Genomic DNA, 11,167 nt, shown 5'->3' with positions numbered 1-11,167 from the left:
ATCCTTTGAAAACTGCGTTTATGAATTTCTGGAAAACAGCTGGTGAATTGCATAATCCGAACGGCACACTAATAAATTCATACTAACTGTATTCATAGGAACTGTAAATGCTGTATATTTCCTGCTACTTTCTCCGACATGAACACGAAAGAATCTGTTCTTGGGGTCCAACGTACTGAATACTATCGATCCCTGTGACAAATCTAATTGATCCTCGATCAAGGGTAGCGGGTATCTGTCTTTTACTACCTTTCGATTCAGTCGCCTATAGTCGACGCAAATTCTAGTTGAACCATCTTTTTTTTCAATCAACGCGATCCGGCTTGCATAGTCGGAATGTGACTGGCGTATTATTCCGTCATTCAGCCACATTTTGATCTGACCGCTGACTTCGACCTTATCTTGCGGGGATAACCTTCGCGGTCTTTCATAACCGGGAAGATCATCTTGTAATATTAGAATCATTTCAACCCCTACTTCGAGCGTTTTCTGCGGCTTATAATTTCGAATCAGATTCTCTATCGCCTGCTTGTATTGTATATTCGTGATATGGGACAAATCTACCTCATGCCTCCCCCACTCGCAACTTTAGCACTCAAATACCTGAAGGCTCTTTCTGTGATTCTTCCGGGTATCCTTAATTTACCAATTTTTATTGCCGGGTCTTTAATAAACCAGGTGTCTTTTTCGCTATTACCTGGAACATTTGACTTTTCTCTGCTGATATTTTCATGCCCCGACCTCTCCAGGTATTTCTGAAGCTCGTCTATCTGGCTTTGTGCCGCCCTCGTATTTTCACCAAGTAAGACGATATCGTCTGCGAAGGCCAACACAGAGACTTTGTTCCCTTCATTTATATTAATGCCTCCGATATTCTTTTCGATTACTTCAAGCAGCGGTTCGAGACACAAGTAAAATAGCAGCGGTCATAAAGGATCACCCTGCTTGACTCCTCTGAGAACTTCTACCTCGACCTCTATATTATTATTCGCTTTGATCGTAGTTTTACATCCTTTGTACATTTCATTTATAATTTCAATTATGGGGGTCGGAACGCCTTTTCTCGCCAGACATGGTTTTATAGCTGAATGGGGTATAGTATCGAAGGCCTTAGAGATGTCCAACATTGTGAAAATTCCCCTTCGATTTCTTTTACTATAATTTAAGGCTGCGCTCATTAGGTCAATATTGATTTTACATCCACTTTCGGATGTAAATCCTTTGTGCCTTTGTTGAGAATTGTGGATCTTTGAAGCCGAAATAATGTTATAGGAACATTAAATGTATATTGACAGTTATTACTAAAATAATGATATATTTATTACATGAACGATTCTATATATATTTATCGATACACACTTGCACGCGTCTCAGAACCTTCTACACCCGACTCTTCATCGACGACTCTTAACCGACTGACTGTTTACATTCCTTTGTTTCGAGACGCTGCGCACACACACATACTTCCACACACTGATATATACATATAAGTATTTCTACTACGCACTTAACTCAGTCCAGCACAGAAAATTACACATATCTCAACACACCTCCTTAATTTTTTGTGCTGCATATTTATAGTGGGTCTCGTTGTAACTGTTTTGAAATCGACTTAAATAATTTACACTATAGCTAACGTCTAATCTTGTCCCAGTACTAATATATAACAAAGCTCCTATGAGATTTCTATATCTTATATCGTCTAAAGCTGATTGTGCGGGTTCTAAACTTAAGTTTTGTTCCATTGGTGTAAAATATAATTTACTGTTTTCTATATTATAATGTTTCGCTAATGACTCTATATAACTACTTTGATCCAGTTTCATCTCACACTTCTTATTATCGTATTCAATGTTTATTCCTAAGTAAGTCTTTACTTCACCCAAGTCCTTCATCCAAAATTTGTTTGACAATTTTTTTTTAATTTCATCGATTTTTCTTATGTTTTTTCCACATATTAATAAGTCGTCTACGAATAGAATTAAATATATAACATCATCGCTCTCATACTTCATATACAGACAATAATCACTCTTACTTCTTTGAAATCCTAATTTTTTCATATATTCGTCGAAACATTCATACCAAGCTCTTGAACTTTCACGCAATCCATATAACGCTTTTGATAATTTACATACTTTCCCGCTTTTATCGTCGTAACCTATAGGTTGTTTTACAAATACTTCTGATTTTATAGTTCCGTTTAAGAAAGCTGTTTCTACATCCATTTGCATAATCGTCAAACCATATTGACAACAATAAGATAGTAATAACTTCAACGTTTGCATTTTTGCTACTGGAGAGTATAAATCTTCCAGTACTTCTTTTTGTTGGAAGCCTCGAACAACTAGTCGCGCTTTCTTACGATTATCAGATTTATTCGTATATATCCATTTCAAGTCTAATACTTTTTTGCCTTTTGGTTTTTCTACTAATTGCCAGGTCTTATTTTTCATTAAACTATTCATTTCTCGATCCATTGCTTCTTTACATGAACCGCTGTCATCTCCACTTAAAGCTTCTTCATAGGTTTCATAGGACTGTGTGCACTAACTATATTCACATAAATGAAATATGAGCTCGTTTGACCATATCTTTGAGGTTCCTTTCTTCCCCGTCCTGACCTTCTCAAATTACTTTCTGTGTCCTCAAGTTTTTCTTCTGATTCGTTACTTAAATTTCTCTCCTTTTTTATTGCAACCTGCTCGACCTTTTCGTTTACATCCGAATGTTCGTCAAAAACCTTTTCTGTCTCATTGCCTGGTCCATCTTCTCCTCGAAATCCTACTAAATTATCATCTTCACCTATAAATTCTACGTGTCTTGCAATTACAATCTTATTATTAACTAGTATCCTATATCCATTGTTTTCATAACCTACAAGTATCCCAGTGTCTGCTTCTTTTGTCCCATTTCGAATTTCTTTTAACTTCGGGTATTCTTACGAAAACTCTACTTCCGTACAATCTTAAATTATTTATATTCGGTTTCCTTTTTAAAAATATTTCAAATGGTGTTTTATTTTCATATGTGTTTGTAACGGTTCTATTTTTTCAGTACGCCGCGGCTCTAACTATTTCCGGCCAATATTTAATATTCAGCTTTGAATCATGTAATAAGCATCTAGCGGAATTCATGATTGTTCTATTGTAGAGCTCAGCTGTTCCATTTAACTCGTGAACATAAGGTGGGCATGGTTCTACGACAATTCCCTTTTCCCTAGTTAGATTGTACATGCTTTTGTTCATATATTCTTTTCCATTATCGTATCTTAATCTCTTTCTCTTTTTACCAGTAAGATTTTCGACTTTGTTTATGTAATCAAGGAAGCAATTGTAAACTTCACCTTTTGATTTCAAAGTATAAATCAATGCACACTTACTGTAGTCATCTATAAATGTCAAGAAATATTTGGATCCATCAAACCCGGTATTATTATGAGGTCCATTTAAATCGGTATGTACTAATTCTAAAATCTCGCGTACTCTTCTACGGTTATTTTGGAAGGGTACATTTCTACATTTTTAGCATGAGATTCTTGCCTTTCAATGTAACTACTTATATAAACTTCAATGTAACTACTTATATCTTATATAAACCATGATCTTTGAATGCTATCCCTATCAACTTTCTGTATTTGTTATATATCTTTAAAGTATTTCCTGCTGAGACTATCTTATTTTCATTCGTTACTCTCGCATAGCTAATTAAGTTATTATCCATTTCTTTCACGTAAAATACATTAGACATTGTAATTTTAATCCTCCTTTTGTTTACTTCAAAGTAAGTTAAAATTTTTCCGACTTTTGTTCCTTTTAGACTTCTACCGTCTCCTAACTTCACATTTATCGGGTTTTTTAAATTTTCGTACTCAACAAAATAAGAGTCATTATATATAATGTGATCTGAACATCCACTATCCAATATCCAATCTATTTTTCGCGTATCGCTAGTACATACCGTAATTTCATTTTTATTATTTTCGCGCTCTACTCTCGTTAGGAAAGATCCAATTTCTTGGTCGTCGTAGCCCTCGTTGTGTGAATAATTTGCGTCGTGTTGACTTGCCTCGTAGTAGCGTTGTTGCCGGCCTCTGCTTTGTCCTCGTTGGCCAAATCCTCGTTGGCCAAATCCTCGTTGGCCAAATCCTCGTTGGCCGTATCCTCGTCTTCTTTGGCCAAAACTTCGTCCGCCGCGACCCCTATTCTACTGCGGCTGATACGCACCTCCTTGCTGTTGCGTTCTTCCATTGTTTGCGCCATTGTTTCCGCCTCTATACGTGTTTGTGCAATTTTTTGCCATGTGACCGTTTATGTCCTTTTTTTCGGCTGTAAATACATTTGACTTTGTTCTATCACTTTCTTTCTTGCTACGCGTTTCCCACATTATAATTTTATTTTTCAAAAATTCACAAGTCCGATCATTTTCTTTCACTGAGTCGATTAAGTCACCAACATAGCTCAATGATTCTGGTAGTGCTTTCAGCATGTAGTCGAGTTTTTCACGTTCGCTTACATTTGCATCGGCCCTCTTTAATTCATTGATAGTTTTTTCAAATTCCGTGAAAAATGAATTTGATTCTTCAAAGTCTTTCAACCTCATCATGTCTAGTCTACTTCTTATACAAATTTGCACTGCTGTTGATTCCTTCATATACATCTCATCAAACTTTTGCATTATTTTTAAAGCAGTGTCTTGATCACCAACAAATTCTAATTGCTCATTCGTTATACTACTATAGATGTAGTTCATCGCCCATTGATTCTTTTCATCCCACTTATCTTGCGCATCCGTGTCCATTTTCCCTCGTGTAGCCGGTTCATAACATTTTTTACACTTTAGATACATTAATATTCTTTTCTTCCACATTCTGTAATCGCGTCCATCGAATATTTGAACCTTAATTTTGTCGTCCCTTGGCATCTTGATTCGTTTTCTATATTCACACCTTTTTTTTTTTTTTCAAAAAATAATTCTCTTTATTATCCAAAATCTTTTTATTTGTTCTACCAATAGCCTTTTTATCTCTTCAGAACTTATTTCCAATTTTTTATTCCTTTTTATAAATCGACTTTTATACATTCACTCCCGGTTACACGTGGTTCCATAACCTTAAATCTCGGCAACCACGATCTTCTACCATGTTGAGAATTGTGGACTTTTGAAGCCGAAATAATGTTATAGGAACATTAAATTTATATTGACAGTTATTACTAAAATAATGATATATTTATTACATGGACGATTCTATATATATTTATCGATACACTTGCACGCGTCTCAGCACCTTCTACACCCGACTCTTCATCGACGACTATTAACCGACTGACTGTTTACATTCCTTTGTTTCGAGACGCTGCGCACACACACATACTTCCACACACTGATATATACATATAAGTATTTCTACCACTTAACTCAGTCCAGCACAGAAAATTACACATATCTCAACAGCCTTATATTTTGATCTATACCCCGTCTTAGCCGCCCATCGAGGATTGATGAGAAAATGCGGCCTAGAATTGGGCCGATCGTAATTGGTCGCCAGTTCTCGACCATATTTCCATCTTTATTAGCCTTCCATGCGGTCGGAAAATAGGAACTATACTATAATATATTTGTCGGAGATGAAAGAACACCGGAGCCTTTGGAATTTTGGATAATCCCGCAACATTGTAACCTAGAGTCTACTATAGCTGTAAGTGAACAATTGTAGTTATTCAATCCGATTGTAATTGTTCGAGAGTTGTGATAATGAGCTTTGGCTCGAGGCGACAGTCAGTCACCGAACGTAGCCGCGGTCACAGGATGAACGCTTTGTCTAACAAAGGCATGGAATAATTCTATAGCTCTCCTTAAGAAGGAAATAGTTGTAACACTCGACAGCAAACATTCCAACGGTCCCTGTCCCGTAGCTCGCCACACGCAGACCCTGTTCTTCGAGTAAGATGATCGAGTAAGATCGATCGTATATATATATGTAACTATGCATTAAATTTGAAACGTATGCGATGTATTGAAAGTTTTAAAAGTTTCTTTCAAGTTTCAGATATTTAATCTAAATTAGAGATATATTAGTAAAACATGAAATGAAATATATATATTTACATTATAATTTTTAAACATATTCGTATTTTTAAACATCATTAACTAAATTTCTAAATAATTAAGAATATACTGCTTCTTATTAAATGGGTACGAAATGTTTTTATTAGCGAGAAGCTATTAAAAGTGATGGTTGACAAATTGTATCGATATACCACAAGTTGACGAAGTATACCAGTAATAATTTAACAAAGCAAATTCTTCACTGCGATCTTCGAGAGAAATTCCTGGGAATTGGAATTGTTGTAACGAACGCAGCTGCATTTATAACATGCGACATAAGTAAACTCTTTTATATACTAAGCTATTTGATTAATGCTAAGTATGTAAGAAATCTAAAAAGCTTTTAAAATCGTATATTTATCATTGTACTATTGATTTTCCTACCATTTCGAAATGTACAACTTTGAGAGTAATTACTATATCTTCGTTCTTAAATAATGGAGCAGGTAGCGAAAAAAATGAAGGAAAGACGGAGAAACGATGCAGAATATTCATAACGTGCACGTGATTCATCTGCATGTTTCAGTTTTGTTGTATATTTCACAATCGAACATTTTCTTTTCTCTTCTATCGTACTCTTGTATCTTGTGACGTGACTGTTTCTCGTGGGAGATAAGAGCAAGACGAAATGCGGTTTCTAGCATTTCGCAAACAAAAAAGGACGAAACTGTTCGCTTTTCTTCTGTTTTCTTGTTTTTAAATAGAGATGAAAGATAAAAAGACATATCTACAGAATTTATTCTATTTCCATTACACTATTTTCATCTAAACCAATTGGCTTGCTGAATAAATTCTTCTTGTTTACAGGCATAGCTAATAGAGATTTGGATAGTCTAATATGGCTTATTTTCATTCTTTTTCTTAGCTCTAATACTTTCTTTAAATCTTTCTCGCCAAACCTTATAAATTTAAAATTATTCGCACACTGTAATTCATTATTCCAATTCAATAACATTTCACACTGAGTTGCATTTAAAATATCAGAAATTTCTGAAAAATAAAGGAGGGTTTGTACATCAGGGTATATTGAAAATAAATTTGGCTGTAATTCTTTACCTATTCCACGTGTATGATATTCTCCTAGTTCTTTCTACTCTAATTATATGTTCCCTCCTAGCATGCTGTCTACTCCTGTTGCTACCTATAGACCTTTTAATAGTAATTTCTTCCATTTCTTCATCATTTCTTGCTACATACCTTTGGATCAAATATAGAACTATAACTAATCACATCTTTAATGTACAATCTCTGTATCATCATGTGTATACATTTTTGTTTTACCTCCGTTTCTAACAAACTTGCAGTTATCTCTGGAGTATAGAGTCACACGCCTGGAATCATATTGTTTCTGATCCACGATATTTTCTCTCCTATTGAATTCTGTTTTATCAAGCAGGACATTTCTGCCTTCTGTCTATTTGATATTCTGAAACAAAACACATTGTCCATTTCCTTCTTTATTACACAAAAGTATTATATAATCATATAAAATAAATGAAGTGTACATAACAAAATCACATAATTTAATAGTAATTGTATTTACTTTTTGGCTTTTTTCGTAATAGCGATAGACTTTCTGCTATTTGGGTGTATCATTTTCTTTGGCTTCAGGAATTCTTTTCTCATTGCAGTGGCCTATAAAAGACAACAAAATAAATTAGTTAAAATATTACCATGGCTATGAATTATTTCGATTATCCTAATCATCAACACTCCAACTCAGGCTATCCGTTTACTCAATGTATAATCATGCACAGGCGAATCGTCGACAGCATCACACGAATTAGTGCATTAGAAGCACTAATAGAGTAGACAAAACATCCTACATGCCACAGCTATCGAAACAATAACCAGATAGCAACGGATAGGCGCCTCTGATATACACCCGACGATAACCGCTTCAGAGGGACTAAAACCTCAGTACAAGAAGTCTCCCAAATCAACGTTCTATACCTCTTTGTTATAACACCCTGAACCGTCACTCTGTTGGATTCATACAATAAATTTTACCACTATATCTAAAGTTTAATTCTTTAACTTATTTGTGAACCGTTCGAACTGCGACTCGAGGAGATCACCGGTGATTTGTCAATTTCGTGATTTGTTGTGTCTCGTATATGATAACAGCAACGACGGCGACGCCTATCGATAGTAAAAGTAATATCGAAGTATACCTTCCTACCATGACATTTCCGGGCTAACAAACTTCAAAATTGGTTTCTTTTGTTTCAAGATATTTTTAGCTATTTTTTTTAATCTTATAATGATAACCTATTTTAAAATGTGCAATGTTTGATAAATGTACATTAGTAAAATTTCATACGAAGAAAGTTTTTGGGAATCCGTATTATATTCAGCGAGCAGAAAACGAAGACTTGACGGAAGTTGACAACAATGGAGATAAAAGTCTTTATCGTAATATTGTTTTTATTGATTTTAACGTCAGATGGAACGGGTTTCGACAGAAAACGATCCACCAAATTTCAAAGAGGTAACGAGCAAACTTCAAGTAAAAACGAGCAGAAGTCAACACCCGATTATTATTATTACTGCAACTCAACAGAGTTTGGAGTAGTATTATACAAAAGATTCCGTATTTGCGTTCTTGTTCGCCGTGCGACATGATAGAAATTGATTTCTCTTCCGCTTGTATCAGATGCGGGATGTTGGTTGATCCTTTTTCACCGGTCTCGATTATCCTATTTCTCTTTATTCGCCTATTTTTTAAACACAAATATAGATTTTTTACGATTATTTATATTGTTCATGACATCATTTGACGAATTCTTCGAGAACTTCGCAAGGGAACCAAGACATAAATGATATTTAAAATGTTTCTAGCAGTTCTGAAGTAAAGAGAAGCGATATTAGTTTGAAATGATGGATCATTTCAATGACTTTATTATTTATTGCCTTAATAGCTATCTACATATTATTTTAGTTGCGTTTTTCTTTTGGATCGGAAATGACTATCCTGTGTTTCGTCAATAATTTGTCTTGCTTCTCTTGGTGCATTTCTAAATGTAGTATTGACATAAATGAATTTTTTACTGCAAGAGTTAACATCACTTTTTCTCGACTTCTCTTTTAGGTTACAAGAGTACAAAGCTATATATAGGCCAAAACATGTATGTATCTTTCGATAAAAGATAAATTTTTATTCAAAACCTACGAGACTGCACGCAGATATTTCAAATTGCAGCGAATATTATCACGAATACTTCGCGTTAAACATGTTATATCTTTTAACATTTTCAGAGACGCGTAAACATCTGCAAGCTATTTATCACTTTATTCGATTGCATATTGTAGCGGCATATGAGTCATAGGACGATGCGAATCGAGAGTAACTCATGTTGTTGTTTTGCCTCGGGGCATTGATACCGTCTCGAGGTACGAAACTTGATAATAAACAAACTCCGGGCAGAACAATATCGCCGCTACGCGCAACCGTCAACCGAAGTCGAATTTAAATTCGTTAGAGGGAGATCGTTAGAAGAGTACTGCCGATAGTTTTAAATACATTTGACTACACCAAATATCAACTCGTCTCATCACTATATACACCAACGCGTTTAATCAACCTCCACATAATCGAGAAATGATTTCAAATTTGACCCACGTTTCTATCGACTTCGCTTTCTTCTTTATTTTGGAAGAAATGCACATTCACTATTTATCAGCTAAGCGAACTCGAAACGAATGAAAATTCCCAATCACCACGTAGACCAAAGCCTATCAGCCTTTTCCGAACCTGTAGGTTACAACGAGATTCTTAATTAATTAATTCGTTTCTTACAGGCTACAGAGTCTGAGAATAAAGAATTTTTTTGACCGTTTTGTTACGACCTATGTTAAAACCACATCATAGGAATAAGATAATAATACAGATCGTAATCATTATATATCGGCACATACTATCAATTTGATTGTGCAATTAAATAACATAATATCAAAAGTAATCAAATGTTGGGATACTTTTGCGCGATAGTGTATATGTGTAAAATAATATGATTCTATAAATTCATTCACAATAAATCAAAAACAATGTTGTGTTGCTTATTCTAGTAAACAATCCAACCATTTAACTGTAAGATATTTGGAAAGTTCATGTAACAAGTATACAATATGCCACCCGGAAGGTACCAACTACGTTCCTCTATGAAATTAGTACAAATGTTTCAAGACTTATATATTATTAACATTTCACGCAACGTTTTTATAAGATACGTTAATCCGTAGAAATGACCCGTCGCAGTAAATTTATACATAGATCAGAGTTAGAAAAAACAAAAGAACGATATTTTCTCTGAGTATACGAAGTTAAAATGGTGTTGGACGCAAATTAATTGGTTGGAAAGAGGCGCCTTGAAGCGTACTAAAAGAGGTAGCTTACCTCGTTGAAATACCATGGAACGAAACCCTGTTGGGCAATGGGCATTCTGCTGTAGCCTGGAATTCCTTTTGCTCCCGTATTCTTCTTCTGTTTTCCGTGGTTTTTGTTACAACACTCGCGACGTTTTCATTCAAACGAACACACAACGCATAAACGGAGAAAAACAAACGTTGAAGGCTGCGTCGCGTCACGCGAATCACTGACGCTACACTTATACGTTGGAAACAGGAACGAAACCGACGCAGGTGCAACACGGGGCCCGTGAAATGTAAACTATCGAACTACGTATAATAGCACACGAAAGTATTTCTATTGTTTGTGTATATATATGTGTGTGTGTGTGTATATTTGTGTGTGTGTGTGTGTGCGCGCGCGTGTGTATTCATATATATATTATAAATTGGTTATATATATATATATATATATATATATATATATATGTATAAGATTTATAAAATGAATGCTCGGTAAAATGTCTGTGATAAATAATACCAATTAAAATGGAAAAATTTTTAATTGCATTGCTTCGACTATACATATACATATACTTAATGTGACTTACTTTGTATGAGAAAAATTCTGTTTGTCAATTCGATATCGAGAGCTGATAATGCTAACATACGATGAAACGATAACAGAAGAATCCGAATATTCAGAACTTTT

At 34.9% G+C, this 11,167-nt stretch overlaps 1 protein-coding gene across 4 annotated transcripts; it reads right to left on the bottom strand.

Annotated features, from left to right (window-relative positions):
- Positions 1-7,030: 7,030 nt before the first annotated feature.
- On the bottom strand, positions 7,031-10,661 carry LOC117240468 (translation machinery-associated protein 16 homolog). 4 transcript variants are annotated; one of them, XR_004494703.1, is made up of 5 exons: positions 10,505-10,661; positions 7,652-7,743; positions 7,390-7,534; positions 7,165-7,305; positions 7,031-7,069 (listed from the first exon to the last, which is right to left on the bottom strand). XR_004494703.1 is itself a non-coding variant. In XM_033506497.1 (3 exons), the coding sequence occupies exons 1-3, from the start codon at positions 10,547-10,549 to the stop codon at positions 7,432-7,434; spliced, it is 240 nt and encodes a 79-aa protein (XP_033362388.1). In that variant the 5' UTR covers positions 10,550-10,661; the 3' UTR covers positions 7,415-7,431. The 4 variants fall into 4 exon arrangements, 1 of the variants encoding a protein (XP_033362388.1); XR_004494701.1 differs by having other exon boundaries at positions 7,059-7,098; XR_004494702.1 differs by lacking the exon at positions 10,505-10,661 and adding an exon at positions 8,062-8,080 and having other exon boundaries at positions 7,059-7,098.
- Between the last annotated feature and the right edge of the window lie 506 nt (positions 10,662-11,167).

This window comes from Bombus vosnesenskii, unplaced genomic scaffold, assembly GCF_011952255.1.
Source record: "Bombus vosnesenskii isolate JDL3184/JDL3185 unplaced genomic scaffold, Bvos_JDL3184-5_v1.1 scf7180000014642, whole genome shotgun sequence".
Lineage (NCBI taxonomy): Eukaryota > Metazoa > Arthropoda > Insecta > Hymenoptera > Apidae > Bombus > Bombus vosnesenskii.
This window is presented reverse-complemented; position numbering and strand designations above follow the sequence as displayed.